The sequence below is a fragment of the Tenebrio molitor genome, chromosome 4, assembly GCF_963966145.1.
Source record: "Tenebrio molitor chromosome 4, icTenMoli1.1, whole genome shotgun sequence".
Taxonomy (NCBI): domain Eukaryota; kingdom Metazoa; phylum Arthropoda; class Insecta; order Coleoptera; family Tenebrionidae; genus Tenebrio; species Tenebrio molitor.
This window is the reverse complement of record NC_091049.1, coordinates 16,323,989-16,345,866: the sequence shown is the minus strand read 5'-3', so window position 1 is coordinate 16,345,866 and position 21,878 is coordinate 16,323,989. Positions and strand designations below refer to the sequence as shown.

General features: G+C 35.2%; 1 protein-coding gene and 2 long non-coding RNA genes across 3 annotated transcripts in view; 1 reads left to right on the top strand and 2 right to left on the bottom strand.

Annotated features, from left to right (window-relative positions):
* LOC138127749 (uncharacterized) overlaps nucleotides 1-16,413 on the top strand; it is a 19,780-nt gene extending 3,367 nt beyond the window's left edge. The window contains exon 4 of the long non-coding RNA XR_011158377.1: nucleotides 16,402-16,413. This is a non-coding gene — a long non-coding RNA (uncharacterized lncRNA). The remainder of the gene's footprint in view (nucleotides 1-16,401) is intronic.
* Nucleotides 13,323-15,606, bottom strand: LOC138128156 (zinc finger BED domain-containing protein 4-like). Its single transcript, XM_069044333.1, has 2 exons — nucleotides 14,942-15,606; nucleotides 13,323-13,939 (listed from the first exon to the last, which is right to left on the bottom strand). Exons 1-2 carry the CDS (start codon nucleotides 15,438-15,440, stop codon nucleotides 13,578-13,580), a joined length of 861 nt encoding a protein of 286 aa, XP_068900434.1. The 5' UTR covers nucleotides 15,441-15,606; the 3' UTR covers nucleotides 13,323-13,577.
* A 1,093-nt stretch (nucleotides 16,414-17,506) lies between the features above and the next one.
* On the bottom strand, nucleotides 17,507-19,830 carry LOC138127761 (uncharacterized). Its single transcript, XR_011158394.1, has 2 exons — nucleotides 19,032-19,830; nucleotides 17,507-18,134 (listed from the first exon to the last, which is right to left on the bottom strand). It is a non-coding gene; the product is annotated as an uncharacterized lncRNA (long non-coding RNA).
* Nucleotides 19,831-21,878: the final 2,048 nt, after the last annotated feature.

Genomic DNA, 21,878 nt, shown 5'->3' with positions numbered 1-21,878 from the left:
AACACGCTGAAGGCGCTTAAAAACTAGTTAAATTCACGAACAGTGCCGGTACTACCAGGCTATCTCTTAAAAGTTACAAATGACCAATCAATGAAAATTAAACCAAAACTTCCCTTACACCGGGCCTGGGGCTTGAAATCCAAAAAGAGTCCTGGGAAGAGCGAGAGCTGGAGGAAGGTCCTCCGAGTCCTTTTTCCGCCGCTGGTCTATCACGCCGTCCGTATCCTCGGAAAGTCCTCGGGGTCCTCCCTCCCCTCGACACTTCCTAGGGATAGGCGTGAATTAGTCAGGTTTAGCCCCGGTGTAAAAAAATGGAAACGATAAAGTAAAGTGATAAATAATAAAAAAAAAACTTCCGAGAGCCAGCGAGCGCGTCGTTTCTGGCGAGGTCACTCCAGGTCTGATAACGTAAATCAACGTAAAAGAAATGTGCCAAGATGGCATGAAGTAAAAGAAAGACGCTGAAGGACCTTGCCAGATATGAGTTCCTCCTGGACTCGGGTTCCTCGGCCAGGGACATTCCGGTGTGAGGTCCTGCTCTCCGGTGGGGTCCTGGGGGATGACGTCGGCCCAACAGGGTGGTGAAATTAATCCGCTGAAGCCTAGGGTCGATGACCCTCGTGAAGGAAGCCTTTATCCGCCGCGACGTTTCGGTTGGAATTCTTCTAGGACGATTTCCCAGCCGAATCGGTCTTCCTCCACGGGTTCGCCAGCACCTGTTGCACACTAAAACACCCCCTAATCTCCCCCTTTGAATACAACACTCACACACGGATCGGTCGTAACCTCTGACCTGAACTAGTCGAGAACCTGTCGAGAACCCCTGACATGGCGTCTGCTCCACCTTTATATATTTTCCCCTCCTCTCGCCGAATTGACGCGGCCGGTACCGGAAGTCGGGGTCCGAGAGCCCGTTCTGGAATGTTCTAGAACGTTCTCGCCTTTACGATTTACCGCGAAATTTAAATCGTAACATAAAACAATAAATAGGTTTTTTCATCAAGCAACTTGTGTGCGAGTTCCACTGAAGTATAATAATTATCAGTGCACAAAGTGCGTTCTTTTCCCGTTATTTGTTGAACCAGATTCATCACTACTTTTGTAGGCACTGTTTCAGATCGCCCTTTGTCGTTTTCTTGACCACAGTATACTTTCAGATCATATAAATAACCACCTTTCAAACACAGTTTGAACAGATTTATGCTAAATTTATGTCTGTTGTTGAGTCTGCCTTTGAAGGACACCAACGTTTCGTCAATGCACAGGTATTCACCGGGAACAACTTTTGACTGGAAATATTCTCGCAGAATATTCAGAAGAGGAGTTATTTTGTAAAGTTTGTCATCTGCATGATGCTGTGCTGTATTATTAGCAAAATGCCAAGTTTTGAAAAACACTTGAAATGGATTACGATGAAGAAACTTGGTAAACGCGTCTATAATCACTAAAATGTGGATATTTCTGTTTTTTATCTCTACGCACGGGCCCAGATGGTCCACGTGAACCGTGTGTCGTCGGACTGGCGATGGACTTGGGGGTTACTCCGCGATTAAAAAGGGTTTAAGATCGAACGATTATATTGTAGAATGTTACATATTCAAATTGTTACACGATTAGCGGGTTTACTCAGTGACTCTCTTGAAGTAAGTGACGCACTCCCTGCGACTCCGCACCAGTCAGCATCTCAGACCATAGGACGGTCCACACGGCAACTCGCACTATACAGAGTGTACCTCACGTGTGAAACGGTTGTGATATTTTTTTTGATTTGGCTGTAAGTACCCTTCCGGCTTTCCCGCAGGCGATATAAAAAAAGACAATTTAAGCCAAAGTAGAACTTGGATATCGCTACTATTTATCCAATTTTTCACACTTTTTGCAGTGTTTTGAATCGTTGTCTTGTTGAAACTGCAAATTTTCCGGAAGATTCTCTTGCGCATGTGGAAGCATCACTGTTTCTAAAATTTCTTTGTATTGAAACTGGTCCATTTTATCAGTAATACGATGTAAAGGACCTAGTCCATGCCAGGAAAAACACCCCCACACCATAATATTACCACCTCCAAACTTGACTGTTGCTGTTGTGTACCGTTTGTTGTAACGCTGATTAATTGGACGCCGAACGTACCCTTTACCATCATCAGAGTACAGGTTAAACTTACTCTCATCAGACCAAAGTATGTTTTTTCCACTCTTCAAGTGTCCATGCAAGGTGTTCCCTTGCAAATTGGAGCCGCAGAAGACGATTCTTTTTGACAGCTGATTGTGAAATTGGGAATCAAACCAATCGGATTGTTTGCTTGAACATCGATCTTGCAATCGAAATGTAAATATTGGGTGTGGGTGGGATAGAGTTGACATTTTTTTGACAGTTCATAGTCGCGCAATTTTGAAAGTTGTCAAATCAATCTGTAATGTAACCCAATATTATAACATCGCGAAGAGCTGACTCGACAGACGTTGTCTTGTCCAAATTTCAATACCTAAATTTGTTTGTGATCGTTTTGTGTTATATTTCATGTACATAAAAGACATCAAATTCATTGGAATTGTAAACAAGTTTCATTTAATAACCGAACGAAATTCAAACCGTATAAGAAGATATAGCCTGTACTATTGATCTCAATGAATTGAAGTTGAAAGATTGATTAAGATTGATTATGGCTAATCAAAATGTTACAAAAAAAATATTCAAATCGGTGAAGCCGTTTTTGAGTTTTAACGAGACTAACGAACAGCGATTTTAGGTGATACGAAGTTTATCGGGTCAGCTAGTGATCAAATAAAAGAGAACAAAGCGCTAAGTTAAACAACGATAAAATAAAACGCTTCAAATGGCACAAATATCAGTAAGCAACATAAATAACGAGTACGATAATCGCTGGCAATGCTACACGAAAAATGGCGGATCGAGTGCCGTTAGAAAATGTTAGCGAAAGGAAAACAAAACGAACGCACGTGATTCGGACGACGGCTACTAATTTTGGAAAGTAACAGATTGCCTGAAAAATGAACCTTCCGGGAGGAACTTAGGGATAACGCTTAAAATGAACAGTTTGGCGCTTCTCGAAAGAAACAGCATGCAACAAAATCATAGCTACAACATACCCTTACCATGTGGCTCTGGTCCCAAAAAAACAAAAAGACAACGAACGTGGGATAAATTACCCGGGTGGATTAAAAACGGCGGATTCTTCACGGGGACACAAAATATCTACTCGGTACGGTAGTGTAATTGATTCAGATTTAACTTACACATTTTTGAATATGGATCGCTCTTCGCACGGTGTGTTCGTTTCGAAAAACCAATCAAAAGTGAATTTATATACTGTAGCAGACACAATATTCGGACACCCAATAAACCCAAACCAAGTGCCCATAATTAGACCCACAATAGAAAGGGTCGGTTGGTGGTAAATCAATGGGAGATTGCAAACACGCTTAAGAATTTCTTACGATGGACCGTATTATGAAATTCCAGGGGCAGTACAGTTTCTTTAAAAAAACGTTTTGCGACTGATGAAATTGCAAAAAAATATGGTCACACAATTTTACGCCTTCCTCCGTATCATTGCATCTTCAATGATATTTAATTTTCCAAAATTTGGGCATGAAACATTACAATTTTTAAGAAAAGGTATCGACCAAATAACCCCACAAAATTGAAAAAATTACTGTGGGCCATCTGCGTTGTGTTGAATAGAAACTACATCCGCTGGCTTTTCCCTAATTAAGATTTTTTCAAGTACGGTCCGTGCCGCAAACTTTCAAGCGAACCCTCACAGTTTGGTGATTTATGGCTGTGGTTACTGCTTATTGTTAACATCATTGTGGGTACTTTGCTTAGGTTTATTGGGTGTCCGAATATTGTGTCTGCTACAGTATATATATTTCCGCTCTCCTTTAGAGTTGCCAACTCCCCAGGATTGCCGACCCCATCCCTTAGTTCCTAGTTTAGCCGCTAGTACCTTCTAAGGTACTAAATCACAAAGGTATAGCCAACGGTGCAGAGATATATCTCTCTCTCTTTTAATTTCGAGCAATCTGTTTGACACGATACAAACATCCCTTAAAATTGTGTATGCTTCTATCTTTGTCACACTCACGGGATTTATCGATAATGTCCTCTCTTTTAATTTCGAGGCGAAAAATTGTTGAGCGGAAAGGCGCTATCTTCTAAAGATATAGTATCTTAGTACCTTCACATTTGGCGCGCTCTCGTGGCGGTACTGGAAATTAAAATTAAAATTTTAAACTGGGTCACTACAGTGTCCAAATTTAACTTTACCACCACAACCAGTTATTACCAGATGGGGAACATGGTTGGGAGCTTCTTTTTTTTTTATTCAAAATATTTTGAGGAAATTAAAAATTTTGTTTCAAACTTACCCGACAATGCGGTAAGCATTAAAGAATGCAAAAAAGTATTAGCCAAGGAAGATTTGCACAATCAATTGCAATTTATTCAAACCTCTTAAAATTATAAATATGGGTAAACGCGACGACCAAGGCAAGTTGAAACTATGCATTTTAAATAAAATTAAAGAAAATAAACGTGTACTATTCGGAGCGTGGAAAGAAATTAATGATTATGCCCTTTCTTTGGGATTAGTCCCCTCCAACAAAGAGTGGACATACATGTGTGGTTGCCAAATGTGCGAAAATGTTGCACGGTAAGTTAGTTTTAGTTCGTGTTTCTGAAGATTTTCATTAACAACCTTAGCAAAAAATCGATAATTAAAAAAAACTGTTACTGGAGGAGGAAAGGACAATAAACTAAATGAAGTGGACGAGGTATTGCACATAATTGGCCTTCTATAACTTGTCTGGTTCCTTTGTGGCGGCGATTATATGTCTGCTCATTAATATTGTTAGGATTATGATGAAGGGGTGTCATAAGCCATTCTTTTAAGGGATATGCAGAATCCCCTAATATGACCGCATTGGGAAAAATATTCTGCCATTCCATTCTCCTATAGAGACTACTGTGTCGAAATACACGAGCATCATGGACACTGCCTGGCCATCGAGCGCTTACATAAAAAAAAACTCCTGCTGCCAAATACAAACATGCAGTTAATTAAATGATCACCCCAACGATCGACAAACGCAGCTTCATGTGCAAAGGGTGCATCTAATGGTATAAGTGAGCCATCCACAACCCCACATACATGAGGAAAATTAGCAATTCCATAAAAACTTCTAATTTCCTCTTCGATATTTTCTGGCCATGACACAACACGATTAAATAAAGTTCTATTCACTACATTAACAACATTTTTTATAGCACAACATACTGTTGCTTTATTTACCCCATGCGTATCAGAAATGGTGTGGTATTGGGTACCACTTCCAAACCAATGTAGTGCTATACATAATTGTTGTTTAGCCGTAAGAGCTTCACTTCTTCCGCTATTATGTTGCAGCCTCTAACCTATTTGTTCTAACAACAATTCCATTTTTTCTGCGGGCATTCTAAACCGCTCCAAAAATCCACTCTAGATTCAAACGAAAAATTAATTCGAGGGCGAAAAATTTTAGCCCTACGCTGCCTTCTGCGATTTGGAAATGCTTCATCTTCACTACTAGATTCGTACAATAAGTCGTCTAACGTTTTGAACAAAATAATTTCAACTTGTAAATTCGGATGTTAATATTTATTAGCGACGTTTTGCTTGTGAAAATTTGACATTAAAAACTACAAAACTAATATATTAATTGATTTGTGTCTGCCATTGTGCAACAGCTACTAATAAAATCAGTCTAAAATACACAAATATTTTTCCATTTTACAACTTGTACTATGCCGGCCAAAAAATTTTGGCCGTCATTGTCTGTCAATTCAAAAAAAATATTTGTAATCCGTACTTTATTGTCATCGTGATTACCGTCTTGATTATGAACGTTATTTTTTTTAAGGTACTATATCTTTAGAAGGTAGCGCCATTCCGCTCCATAATTTTTCGCCTCGAAATTAAAAGAGAGGACATTATCAATAAATCCAGTAAGTGTGACAAAGATAGCAGTACACAATTTTACGGGATTTTTGTATCGTGTCAAAACAGATTTACTTAACATTGCTCGAAATTAAAAGAGAGGGAGATATATCTCTGCACCGTTGGCGATACCTTTGTGATATAGTACCTTAATTTTTTTGGGTGGTAAATTTCAAAACTCCAAATTATTTTCTCATTTCTACTACACAGAATGTTTACCTCAGGTTATCTATGTACGATTGCTATAATTTTGTTTATTCATGTCGGATTTTTGGAATATCTGAGCTTCAAACAGTTTAAATTGATTGTCAAAATGACAAGAATCGAAAGTGAGGTTACGATTCCTAAAGGTTTATTTACACTTTACTTGAATGCCAAGAAAGTGATGGCCAACATTTTTTGGCCGCCATAGTAACTTGAAATTACTAGATATGAGATTGTGCAACATAATTTTACTAGTTACAAGACTAATATTATTACTAATAAAATGATTGTGCAACGCAGCCCTCGGCTAAATGTTTACAAAATATCCCCGCTGCTAGTTGTCCGCCGCTGAATGATGACGTGCCGTGACTGTGTAATGCCAACCAGCTGAATCGTGTTTATACAGGCTGATTCTGAAATAAGTTTGGAAAAAAATGTGGAGTATCCTTGACACAAAATAATTCTGCGTAAATGACTTTATATTAGGGATGGGCGATGTTTATCGATGTTGACCGAACATCGATGTTTCGGTTTTCGATGGTCGATGGTTTAGCATCGATATAACTCATTTAAAAACATCGATGTTTTTCGATGTTACAGTTTCGATGACGACCGATGTCTTGCGACAATGTGCGAAATGCGGGTTAGCGAGTTGCCACAACTCTACAACTGGGACTGAGCGACGGCCAGAAATTCGTAGAATAGAAAATTAACATACGGAGAAATACATTGTTTTAGCGCCTTCTTATATTATTTCCCTCTTTCTCGTTCTCGAACTTAATGCAGTTCTGCCTTGTCTGATGTCTCTGATATTTCAAAACAAATCCACGAAACGGCATGAAAATGCAGCATGTATTTTCTTGGAAGAAATATAGACTCCACCTGTTTGAATGTTTTATTTAGAATTTTATTTATTATTTTAGTTCAGTTTATTCATTGTCACTGTCTGCAAAGGCACTTGTAATAGTACCTTAGTAATAGTCGTAATAAAATAAATAGTTAAGTTTCCAATGGCTCCACCGAAAAGTCATCTGTGGCAATATTTCGAAAAAGGTAAAGAAAAAGATTTTGCTATCTGCAAGTTTTGCTCAAAAAAAAATCAAAACATGTGGGAACACATCTAATCTAAAATGTCACATCAAAAGTATGCATGGACATGTGTTATTATCAACACACAAAGACAAGGAACCTGAAACGGAACCATCAATCGCTGCACCTCGTAGCCCAGCCCACAGTACTGGAACCGCTTCGATTGCCTCTTTTGGCTCATTTGAATCAAATTTTAGTCTTGAATCATTGACTACTTCTTCTGACATTGCGACACCGCATAAGAAACAAAAAACTATTGGCGAGTCTTTCTCAGAAATTTTATCGTATAATCAAGGGGGACCAAAAAATTTGAAAATAACAAATGCGATTTTGTATTTTATTTGTCGTGACTACCAACCCATATCGGTTGTTGAAAATGAAGGATTTAAACATTTATTAAAAACTACGGCGCCTAATTACAAAATTCCTTCACGTAAAACAATTGGAACACTTTTGGATAAAAAATATGAAGCAATCTCATCTATTTTTAAGTCAAAAATTAAAAGGTTGGACCATTACAACATCACCACGGACATTTGGACTGAAGTTATGAATAGTTTTTATGAAGTTTTTTAGGTTTAACTATACATTTTATTGAGAATAGTGAGATAAAATCAGCCACTCTTGGCATTTTTGAACTAAATGAAAGGCACACAGCGGAGTATTTAATAGAAAAGATGGAAGTCATTTTTGAAGCCTGGGGAATCAAAGGTGATCACATTACTTCAGCAGTTAGCGATGGCGCTGCAAATATAACAAAAGGGCTGGAAACGATGTTTGGGAAAAAAAGACACCTTCACTGTTTCGCCCATCAGCTTAATTTAGTAGCAGAGCGTGCTATTCAATCAAGTGTCGAAATACAATGTTTAATAAAGAAGGTGAAAAATATAGTAACTTGGTTTAAGCAAAGCAATAATGCTAGCGACCAACTGAGGAAAGCACAAAATGAGGGTGAACCAAAAAAATTAATCCAAGAAGTTTCAACTCGGTGGAATTCAACATATTATATGATTCAACGTTTTTTGGAACTTCAAGAAATTATTAATCAAATCGTAAATAGAAACACAACAGCCCCAATAATGACTACTGCAAGAGATTCTGAAACATTAACTGAAGTTTTACATTTATTGCAACCTCTTGAAGCAGCAACAAAAGAGATTTCTGGTCAGCAATATACGACAAGTAGTTTAATTATTCCTTTAATTTACAATCTTCAAAAAAGAATTTCCAATCTTGCTCCTCAAAGTGATTTTGGAAAAAGTTTGAAATCTTCACTATTATTTCACTGTGAAAAAAGATTTGGTTCTGCTGAAAAGGTGCAGTTATTAGCAATTGCAACTCTCCTAGATCCACGATTTAAAAAGATGTATTTCAAGGATCCAATAAATTGCGCTTTAGCAGTTTCTGAAATCCAACGCCTAATTAATGAGTATTCTGCAACTACTTCTGACCTCTCTGAAGTTCAACAATTACCCAACGATCAATCAGCCAGTTCTTGTAAGTTATACATATAGACATTGATTATGAATGCGATTATGTTTAGCAACTTTTTTTTTAGCTGCAACAGCAGAAAACCTTGATAGTTGGGCAGATCATCACCTTTTGGTTACAGAAAATTTTAAAAATAAAATTGGAGATAACCATACATCTGAACTCTCCTTATATTTGAAAAGTCCTGTAATACCACTTCAGCAAAATCCGATTCGTTGGTGGGACACAAATGACATTACAAACAGTTTTCCAATCTTGGCTAAAATTGCTTTGAAATATTTAGGAAGTGTGGCAACGTCAGTTCCATCGGAACGGCTTTTTTCCAAAGCAGGTCAAATTGTGACGCAACAACGAAACAGGCTCAAGGGAAAAAGGGTGTCACAATTATTGTTTTTGCAATCCATTGACAAAATTTTTTGGGATTTTTAAAGTTTTTTATTAAAATGTATGTAGTGTGAGAAAATGTATTTTTTTAAACATAATTAAATTAATAATTCACTACTATGTTTATCGTAGACATATACATTATTGTACTTTGTTTCTTTTTTTTTTAATATAAATACTTTTTTATCATATTGATATTTGTTCCCACAACGTTTTTTTTTTCATCGATGCTCGATATTTTAACATCGATGATTTGTGTCCGATGTTTAATTACCATCGATGTATGAAGCCGATGTTAACATCGATGGTCAACATCGATATTGTCGTTCGATGTCCCATCCCTACTTTATATAACAAAATTTATTTCTATATGTACATTTAATTATTACTTGTTTATTATACCTGATTCATCCTAATTATATAACAAAATATAAATTTTGTTTTGAAAAATATCTTGGCCTCAATCTTTCGGGAAATCCACTAATTCATTGTCCCGTTCATGGTAAAATGTGAGTGAGACACTTATTTAAAAATTAGAACTTCCTGTCATTCTAAATTTTTGTAACTTCCACTCACAGACAAATAAAAAAAGATTATAAAAAAGAAAATTGTTGAAATTAAATTTACCGTTCATAAAAAATGTTTTTGGTTTGAGATTTTGAAAAAGTGTCAGATGTATGTGCGTTAAAACTGTTGAAAACACATCTATAAAACAATAATTTCCTGCAAGGCAGGCAATCATTACAACACATAAGCCCCGTATTGTGGCGCACCCTACAAAACAAAAATAATGCTTAGAACTACGAATGCGGCCGACCGGATAAGAGACGAGTCTCTTATGAATTTAGGAGGCCGTGGTAGTTACACAGGGTTATTCTAAATTATTGTAGTCGAAATAGGCGTGAAAATTGAATGTAAAATTTATGGTTGTCGCTACACATAAAAAACATCAAAATTATGTGAATAAGTGAGTACACACGGGAGTTAAAGTATGTGCAAAACAACTCAATATTACAGAATTGGTTGTAAAACAACTCAATATTTCTGGATTCTGTCCTTAATTCAACAAAAATAAATAAAATTCTCATCACCGCACTTTTCACCTAAAAATGACAGTGACAGCGACAAAATTAACAGTTCACATGAAAGCGGCAAAAATTTAATAACATGGACATGGCCTACTTCGACTACAATCATTTAGAATAATCCTGTATATATGGGTCACATTAAAGTCGCTAGATGGACATACTATACGGGGACTTCAAGGTTGGTAGAACTGACTAATTTGTATAGAAGGTTGCCTCGCTTCCATTTAAAACAATAGTTTGAATTTTTTCCCCTCCGCAAAAGTTACTCGTGACGTCACAATGTACTAAACTTTTACGACAGAGTCTATCGAGTGTCGATCATGTACTAGAATAGAGCCCAAAAAGCCACCCAATAAACTTCAGGGAGCTTATAAACCTTGGGTTCTATTCGAACACTCAAAATTTCTGGGTTAATTTTACGTCACGAGTTACTTTTCCCCCCCTCCCCCAATTTTCAACGAGGCAACCTTCTATACAAATTAGTTAGTTCTACCAACCTTGGGGGAATTTTCAAAAACAAATATTTATCGAATGCGACAGGCCGGAAGAGACGAGTCTCTTATGAATCTAGGAGGCCGTGGTGCAAGCACACTGCTTTGTAAATGTTTCTATGGAAATTGGAAATGAACGACAGGAGTAAGGTTGCGTTTGTGACTGACGGGTACCTTTGATTATTATTGTTACTAAACTACCAAGATAATCAGGTGATCACCTTTAACTCACCAGCCTACTAGCAATTTTGACCAAATTTTCAATCATTTGTATCTCGAAAACGAAAAAACTTTTATAAGAAAATTTTTTTGTCAATGACTTCTTCTCATCATCATCAATTACCGGGTTTTTTTTCCAAACTTATTTCAGAATCATCACCCTGTATGTGATATGCGTGTTACGCAAAGTTGTACTGGTCGACTCGTCCGAACACTGGTAATTAGAATCATGATAAAATTTAATAAGGGTGTCCTTATACGGTCCCTTATCCTTCTTCTTTATTACGAAATACAATCGAGACCAAAAAAAAAAGGAAGACAAGTCTGATGCCAAAATTTTGTAAACATTTAAAAGTTGCCAGTCAACTTTAAAATATCATGGCATTACTGAGTTGGCTCAAGCGGGAATCTAGGTAGGTAGGTACTAGATGTGATCGATGGATGTTCATTAAGAAAAATTGTCCTCACAAATAAAAAACGCAGTGTATGCATAAATCCAGAACGCAGAACATACTTAACATCAATTTTCACCTCCTCGTTTTGGGGTGGATCACATGGATTTGCAATATGTGTGGACGTTGAAGGCAAATTATTAATTTCCATTGCCTCTGGAGTAACTGAAGTGGACATTTCACCTAAAATATGCAGTGTATAATCAAATAATAGAGTAAGCCATCTTCAAATAATATTAGGTAAGTATTGATATACAGTGAGCGGCAAAAGTATGGAATAAATTCCTTAAAAATTAAACAACATTTTTTTCAAAAAAATCTTTGGATAGGTCAATTTTAGTTTATTTTAGTACCAAAGAAAATTCCAAGCAGTCATTTGTTTTTGAGTGATGACGTCATCGATACTTTTTTTAAATGGAAACCCCCTATTTTTTTCTTGATTCTGATAGCCCCTTTAATTGTCTAAATGACAGTATAAAAATTTTGTTATCTTACGTAAGGAAATTTTTGAGAAAAAATAAATTTTATAACGAACAAAAACAAGTCAAAAAAACAAGTAGGTAAATCAAACAGTCAAATGTTAGTGTCAATTTCATTCCTGTGTGTTTTGTGTTTTACAAAACGTTTTCGAAAATGACTCATTTAACAAAAACACAACGTATAGAAATTTTAATTTTGATTGGGTGCTGGGATAAAACTAAAACAGGGGGAATTTCTTCATAAATTTGCTTATTGTCAACAAGCTGGGGGATGGCAATTCGAACATTTAATTCCATAATTTTAAGTACTTACCTAACACAGTTTTTGACTTGTTTTTGTTCGTTATAAAATTTATTCTTTTCAATTTTATTTTTTTTTTTCTCAAAAATTTCCTTATGTAAGGTAACACAATTTTTATAGTGGCGTTTAGACAATTAAAAGGGATATCAAAATCAAGAAAAAAAATAGGGGGTTTCCATTTAAAAAAACTATCGATGACGTCATAACTTGAAAACAAATGACTGCTTGGAATTTTATTTTATATTAAAATATGTATTTTTATAAACTAAAATTGCCCTGTCCAAAGATTTTTTTGAAAAAAATTTTGTTTAATTTTTAATGAATTTATTCTATACTTTTGCCGCTCACTGTATACCTACGAATTTTTTTTAACATTTACATACCAACATTATTCACATCATGTTTTGCTGTGCATCACATGAATTTTCAATATATTTTAAAGTCTTGGGTGGGTCGTCAATATCCACTAATTCATTAACAATAGTGAGTATTTCACCTCGATTTAATTTTATCTTTTGGGGTGTTTGAAACTGTTTGTCTTGAAAATGCACATACTGTATAGGAGTGAAGAATTATTTGTCCGGGTTATTCACAACTCGAAGTCATTCTAGTCCCAGTTGCAGATTTTTAGGAAATTTAAAATATTTTATTGTAGAGTCCTCAAGAATTTTTTTTCCGTACTTTGGAACTGCACATTTTTTTCTATACTGATATTTCTGCTAATATGGTTCATTACCTGAAAATTTTAATTTGCAGGATAAATTATTTTTCAATATACACATCCATAATTTTCATTTGAGATCAATAAAAACTTCAATAAATTCAAAATAAACAAATCACCTTGGTAACTGTCGAATTCAAATAATTTAAACGTAAATCACAGAACGGTTAACAGTGATACCAATAATATCAGGCAACTATAAGTACCAATGTCAAAGCAAAATTCCCCATAAAGAGTATAGGTTAAAAATTAACGAATAAAATCCTTGTGAAAAAAAACTAACACATATTTATAAATAAATGTGCTTTATTTTATTATTAATTTACAGAAGATAGAAGAACATCAAATGTGTTGAGCGCCATCTAGGGATGGGACATCGAACGACAATATCGATGTTGACCATCGATGTTAACATCGGCTTCATACATCGATGGTAATTAAACATCGGACACAAATCATCGATGTTAAAATATCGAGCATCGATGAAAAAAAAAACGTTGTGGGAACAAATATCAATATGATAAAAAAGTATTTATATTAAAAAAAAAAGAAACAAAGTACAATAATGTATATGTCTACGATAAACATAGTAGTGAATTATTAATTTAATTATGTTTAAAAAAATACATTTTCTCACACTACATACATTTTAATAAAAAACTTTAAAAATCCCAAAAAATTTTGTCAATGGATTGCAAAAACAATAATTGTGACACCCTTTTTCCCTTGAGCCTGTTTCGTTGTTGCGTCACAATTTGACCTGCTTTGGAAAAAAGCCGTTCCGATGGAACTGACGTTGCCACACTTCCTAAATATTTCAAAGCAATTTTAGCCAAGATTGGAAAACTGTTTGTAATGTCATTTGTGTCCCACCAACGAATCGGATTTTGCTGAAGTGGTATTACAGGACTTTTCAAATATAAGGAGAGTTCAGATGTATGGTTATCTCCAATTTTATTTTTAAAATTTTCTGTAACCAAAAGGTGATGATCTGCCCAACTATCAAGGTTTTCTGCTGTTGCAGCTAAAAAAAAAGTTGCTAAACATAATCGCATTCATAATCAATGTCTATATGTATAACTTACAAGAACTGGCTGATTGATCGTTGGGTAATTGTTGAACTTCAGAGAGGTCAGAAGTAGTTGCAGAATACTCATTAATTAGGCGTTGGATTTCAGAAACTGCTAAAGCGCAATTTATTGGATCCTTGAAATACATCTTTTTAAATCGTGGATCTAGGAGAGTTGCAATTGCTAATAACTGCACCTTTTCAGCAGAACCAAATCTTTTTTCACAGTGAAATAATAGTGAAGATTTCAAACTTTTTCCAAAATCACTTTGAGGAGCAAGATTGGAAATTCTTTTTTGAAGATTGTAAATTAAAGGAATAATTAAACTACTTGTCGTATATTGCTGACCAGAAATCTCTTTTGTTGTTGCTTCAAGAGGTTGCAATAAATGTAAAACTTCAGTTAATGTTTCAGAATCTCTTGCAGTAGTCATTATTGGGGCTGTTGTGTTTCTATTTACGATTTGATTAATAATTTCTTGAAGTTCCAAAAAACGTTGAATCATATAATATGTTGAATTCCACCGAGTTGAAACTTCTTGGATTAATTTTTTTGGTTCACCCTCATTTTGTGCTTTCCTCAGTTGGTCGCTAGCATTATTGCTTTGCTTAAACCAAGTTACTATATTTTTCACCTTCTTTATTAAACATTGTATTTCGACACTTGATTGAATAGCACGCTCTGCTACTAAATTAAGCTGATGGGCGAAACAGTGAAGGTGTCTTTTTTTCCCAAACATCGTTTCCAGCCCTTTTGTTATATTTGCAGCGCCATCGCTAACTGCTGAAGTAATGTGATCACCTTTGATTCCCCAGGCTTCAAAAATGACTTCCATCTTTTCTATTAAATACTCCGCTGTGTGCCTTTCATTTAGTTCAAAAATGCCAAGAGTGGCTGATTTTATCTCACTATTCTCAATAAAATGTATAGTTAAACCTAAAAAACTTCATAAAAACTATTCATAACTTCAGTCCAAATGTCCGTGGTGATGTTGTAATGGTCCAACCTTTTAATTTTTGACTTAAAAATAGATGAGATTGCTTCATATTTTTTATCCAAAAGTGTTCCAATTGTTTTACGTGAAGGAATTTTGTAATTAGGCGCCGTAGTTTTTAATAAATGTTTAAATCCTTCATTTTCAACAACCGATATGGGTTGGTAGTCACGACAAATAAAATACAAAATCGCATTTGTTATTTTCAAATTTTTTGGTCCCCCTTGATTATACGATAAAATTTCTGAGAAAGACTCGCCAATAGTTTTTTGTTTCTTATGCGGTGTCGCAATGTCAGAAGAAGTAGTCAATGATTCAAGACTAAAATTTGATTCAAATGAGCCAAAAGAGGCAATCGAAGCGGTTCCAGTACTGTGGGCTGGGCTACGAGGTGCAGCGATTGATGGTTCCGTTTCAGGTTCCTTGTCTTTGTGTGTTGATAATAACACATGTCCATGCATACTTTTGATGTGACATTTTAGATTAGATGTGTTCCCACATGTTTTGATTTTTTTTTGAGCAAAACTTGCAGATAGCAAAATCTTTTTCTTTACCTTTTTCGAAATATTGCCACAGATGACTTTTCGGTGGAGCCATTGGAAACTTAACTATTTATTTTATTACGACTATTACTAAGGTACTATTACAAGTGCCTTTGCAGACAGTGACAATGAATAAACTGAACTAAAATAATAAATAAAATTCTAAATAAAACATTCAAACAGGTGGAGTCTATATTTCTTCCAAGAAAATACATGCTGCATTTTCATGCCGTTTCGTGGATTTGTTTTGAAATATCAGAGACATCAGACAAGGCAGAACTGCATTAAGTTCGAGAACGAGAAAGAGGGAAATAATATAAGAAGGCGCTAAAACAATGTATTTCTCCGTATGTTAATTTTCTATTCTACGAATTTCTGGCCGTCGCTCAGTCCCAGTTGTAGAGTTGTGGCAACTCGCTAACCCGCATTTCGCACATTGTCGCAAGACATCGGTCGTCATCGAAACTGTAACATCGAAAAACATCGATGTTTTTAAATGAGTTATATCGATGCTAAACCATCGACCATCGAAAACCGAAACATCGATGTTCGGTCAACATCGATAAACATCGCCCATCCCTAGCGCCATCTTCAAACAGGAATTGTAAAAAAGGTCAAGGTCGCCTATTTAACTGTCAACCCCTGTTGCACATTGTTTTTGTTTTGGTGTTAAAAGTGTTCAAACTAAATGCGATAGTGCCAGTGGGATAAATGAAATTGTAAGTTTTTCTTTTCATATTTTGTTTATTATGTTCATTATTGATTGTTAAAATTAATTGATAGCGAATGTGAAGGGAGTAGCGCCATATATAGGTTATGTTAACCTTTTGTAAAATCGAAGTTTCTGCTGAACGTGTTTATTGCTCATTGTATTTTACAGAATGAACTGTGTCGATCAACAGACCGTTGTGTGTGTGTTTTTTTTACCAACAAAATGAGACAGCTTCCGAAGTCACCAGAGATCCAGAGAATACCTGAAACAATTAGCAGCTCGCCACTGAACGGTAAGTTTCTAAGTGTTTGATTGTGGCTTTCTCAGAATGTGATAAATATGTTCAGTAAGGGTATATGTATCTAATTATTGCAGGTCATTGTTGCAGTACTATTAGAGCACATTGGCAATAGATGAATTATTTGACATGCCAGTTGCAATGTTTGTAAGAAACTATCCTGCATTTGTGTAGTGTAAGGTACCTACCTCAATTTGATTTTCAAGAGTAGGAAAGATTTACCCAACGAAAGATACAAGTTTTAAATCACCGGAAGCAGTGTTAACTATTATGCATGTCACATAGATTATTTACATACTACAGTAAGGCGGGACAACCTTTAAAAAATAATAATTTTATTAGTAGCAGAAGTTAAAAATTACTTTTTCCGACGACCACTATGAAAAATGCGTAAATTCGCACAAATAACTATTTCGGCCTCCCAATCTGGGAAATATAGCGTTACCTTAGACTTTAGGTCAAGGGAGGTGCGATTTCCCGTACAATGTCAAGAATTTCTAGTGGAATGTGGGAAAAATCTAGTGGAGTACGGGAAAAATGTGCGGACACCGTTGATATATTCTTTTCACAGTTAATTTAAAATTAAAGTGTCCAGACGTTACTTTAATTTGGTGTAAAAAAACACATTTCCCTGTATAATTTTTCCGATAAATGTGTTTGTTTAATTTATATCGATCAATAAATAGTAATCATAATCGTAACAGGGAAAATACAACCTATTGGGTTGGCAGCTGTATATGTCAAAAAGTTTGACAATTGTCAGGTATTTCATAAATATCTGCAAAGTTGCACAATAAAACTAAACCACAGAAGTTGATATATGGTTTTGTGTACCTACTTTATCCAGTACTAGCTGTTAGTGCTAAAGTGCAACTGGAAAAAAAAATAAACAAAACAATCTAACCCCGAAATCTTGTATTCACCTGAAGAAAGATGATTCGTTTTCACCAGGAAGTAGTGGTTAAGTACAAGACATTTTAATAATTTGCAACATTATTAACATAATTTATTTTGTAAAATTACAGTTGTAAACATTATTGTTACAATTCTCCACTTTAGAGAACAATGCAGAAACAATTTGGTAACTGTCAGCTTTATTACTTCTAGGTTGAATGTCAATATGTTGTACTGGTGCTTCTCTTACGGTAGTGATGATGGAATTCTCAATGTTGGATGGTTACATTGGAAGCACCTGCTAAAAATTCAAGTAGATTAACGCACTGTATCGAAGTTTGTGACACAACGCACCATTGTTTTAGCTGTAGCTGCAACACAGTACATTTTGTTTTTGATGTTGAAGGAAGGCCATCAGTCATCACGAATCATTTTAGGAACTTCAATCTTGTGTCCATAGGGCAATCAAGGTTCAAATATTTGTCAATTTTATTTGAAATTGTTTTAATTGTATTACTACCAATTTAACCTGACTTCCATATATTTCTTCACAGTTTCAACCCAGTTTGGATTGGTAATGGCAAACGATCTACAAATATTGGTTTTTGTGTCAGTTATCAATATAATATCTTGTCTTGACATTTTCCATTTTCAGAGTATATAACTCCTTTCGGAGACAGGCACCACAAACACCTATTAATAAAACTGCCTGTAATAAAATATGGTTTATTAAAAATTTGTGAATTAAAGAATAGTATATTGTTATATAAGTGAGGAAAGGGATGCATTGCTAAACGCGAATGACAATTGGATCACGAGCGATAGCGAGTTGATCTAATCATTCAAGTTTAGCAATGGACCTTTCCTCACGTATATAACATACTATTTTTTCCAACGTCAAGAGCTTTCGGTTTATCTTGCATAGGTATTATCAATTTATTATTTTATACAAATCAACATAGAAGTAAAATTTGAAAATCACGTTTCCATGCTCACAGTAAACAATAAAATTTAATTAATGAATGTCAAGTCGTGTTTTTACCAAAACGTGAAAATTAATCAGAATTTACTAAACAAATAGTGATGGAAGTAGAAGATAGTGTTGTTAATTTACCAAATACAGAAATTAAAGAAGCAGCGAACTAGGTATCTTTGGAATTATTACCTATAAAATCTCGAGCACGCTACGGAAAGGAATACAATCCGTTACTGAGATGGAGACAAGTAGTAAGAAGTGCTAGTTTGGCGTCAACGTCAAGCTCTGTACCGACACGTTATTTAGAAAAAAAAAAAAAAATCAGGAACATTTGGAGTTTTAATTCGTGTAAAAAATTGTACATTTAATTTCTATAATACTGATAAAAAAGTTAAGTATCTTTGTATGTGCTAATTGTTAATAAAGAATTCTTATAAATGTATATGTATGTATGAACGTTATTTTAAAGAAAGTACCTAAATGGGGATCAATTTTTTTTTTTACTTTCCCCACTAGTGAGGGAAGTGATTTACTTTCCTCACATGTGATGCAAACGCCTACTTTCATCTCTAAATTGAGTGATGGAAATGTCATTTTCAGACTTGACGTTGGAAAATAGTTATTACATACTTTCGTGAGAAAAAATTGTCCTATGTAACGTTGTTTCGATTTTTGTGGTAATAATTCAGAATTTAGTCCTGCCACTAGTTGTACTGCCTCTGGTGTCACATTTAACTCACTCTATATTATATACTAGACATTTTTTTCACTCGATTAATACACCAAAATCAAATTTTGAAGCACGACCGTGAAAATTTAGCCGGCAAATAATTTGTTAGGAAAAAAACAAATGAGCGGTCACGGTCGTCAAGGAATTGATTCCACAGCATTCGATTCTTTATTGACGATGTCAAATTCTACAATAAAATTAGTCTTGATTTTTAAAATATTTAAAATTTTGGTCAGCCGAAAAGTCTAATACAAATGTCGTACGGGACGTATTTTCCGGCCCTCCAACTAATCAGGCACTCGGTTGCGCCATCGTGCCCGAAACCAGTTGTCGTGCCGGAAAATTCACATCCCGTACTCTAATGTAAATAACTATTATTGAAAGTTGGCTATTGCATGCAAATAGCGAACCCGTGTGCAATGAAACTGGTTAGCCAATCAGATACCTTCTAGACTGTGCGCAATGAAATCATTGCACACAGTTGTAGTAACCATGGCCACCAATGTATGTTTTGTCCGCAGCTCTGTCGAATAATATTTGAAGTTTGAAGGAATACCGAATATTAGCGTTTTTTTTTTGTGGTCGTCGGAAAAATATCGTGTATACCACGTGTTGAAAATTCGATTTCACGCGCCTACGGCTTGTGGCTCAATTCTGCAAACTCGTGTGAAATCTTTCATTTTCAACTCTTGATATACAATATACCAATACAGTAGACTGTGAACAAAATGAAACAACGACTGTTCACGTTAACGATTTGTTCACGATAATGAAGGTGTGATCTAACGCATAGATTTTTAACACCTCTTCTTAGAAATACAATGTCCTATCTGTATGTTAACATGTAATTTATTATTAACATTAATTACTTTCATGTACAGGTTTTACAAATATCAATAGATATGCGATTATATCATGATTTTTTGAGAAAGTCATTTGAATAGTTTTTTTCCATTCTTGGTAGTCCTGAGCTAGTTCTTCGTTTGCCTGGCCCAACATACGTATTTTTCACAGCACAAGAAATGATTATTTCTCTTTGTTTTTTTATCTTGCAAATTGTAGATTTCGCCACATCGTACTTTTTAGCTAAATTTGTAACACTTGCGCCGCTCTTTAACTCCTGAATTACAAGAGATTTTTCGTGCAACGTCAAGCTCTTAGTTTTTTTAAACGGCATCCTCAAGTACGTTCACACTGGATAATGAACCAAATTCAACTGATAAAGTTTTAGTTGTGTTCAATGCAAAAAAAATGTTGCGCACGTTAGCCGGAGGTTTACATTATCCGATGTTCACAGTATCGCGAATCTCCTGTATTTATGAAAATTCTTCACTTCAAAAACATAACATAAAATCTGAAAACATACAGATAAAAATATTCTAGATTCATTTTTGTATTTATCGACTGAATGGTGTTTTCACAGTAAATCTGTTCGATTTTTTACATATTCGTAGAACTCCTGGTATTTAAAAGAGCTTTCAGTATTTGCACTGTAACATTTGTTTTTTCGCTTGATCAAAGATTGTTCATGTCTACAAAAATTCTCTCAGTGACAGCATTCGACCCAGGTAAAGACAAACAAAATTCAACAATTTTATGAACATTATGACATGGAATTTGTTGTCTATAAAATGTTCGAATATACCATTTTTTATCGATAGGAAAGATGCTTCGTTTTCTGTCCACGCAATACTTTTTGTAACCACAAATTTCATCATAAAGCTCTGAATTGTTTGAAGTCATATCTAGGCTTAGGGGAGAGTGGGGTACATTTGGCCAAATTTCGATTAAGTAAAAAAAAATCAAGATACATTGTTGACACCGCGAGGCCTTGGTTGTCCGCGAATGTGACTTTATACGAACACTCGAAGTAAAATGAAAGAAGGTGAACCCTAAAATAACTAAATTTATTTTAACCCTTCGCAGCCCGATTTAATTTTTTTAGAAAATTAAAGGTTTAGATGCCATAGGAGCAGTTATTTGAAATAAATAAATATAAAATATCTCATATTTTATTGCAAATGTACTCCAAGTGTCCCCCAGGATATGGTCATCTGAGAGTACCTGTGGGTAGATACAAACAAACAAAAAACAAATTCTAAAAAAAAACACGTTTTCTTCAACAGAGAACACTACTTTTCATGAAATTCCGCAAAACAATTTTTGTCATGTTTCAGACACAGTCATGGTACAAAAAAGAAAGGTATGTTCTTCCGCTATACGAGTTTTCGTTCAGTTCGCGCATCGCCCACTCGCGGCCATATTGCTTTTTCTCCCGCTATTAAATTCAAATGCGGTTGAAGTTCAATCGAATAGTTTAACTAATATTAAGTGAAAAAACATTCCTACCAACATTTTGTGATAGAAAAACGGTTTTTTCAAAATAAAAAATATAAGTATTATAACATTTTCAGTTGTAGATACATTTTTTAAACAATTTATCACATTCGTACAACTTTCTTCTGCGCGACTTTGACATCTTTTTGTCTGCTTTTTTATGGTAAACAACGTGAGATTTCATTTGTTCATTAAGATTCCTTACTCTGAACCAAGTTCGGCAGCGGGCTAAACAGAGCAAAACCTCGTCAGGTCCCGTTGAATTGCCAAGACATGTGACAGTTTGTTCTTTCCACCTTCGAAAAACCAATGGTTTTTTGCACAATCCAGATCCGTGCATTTTGAAAAACTCTTTTTCCATGATTTTTGCGGCGCTAACAAGTTCTTCACAGGGATGGAGAAGGTTTCCT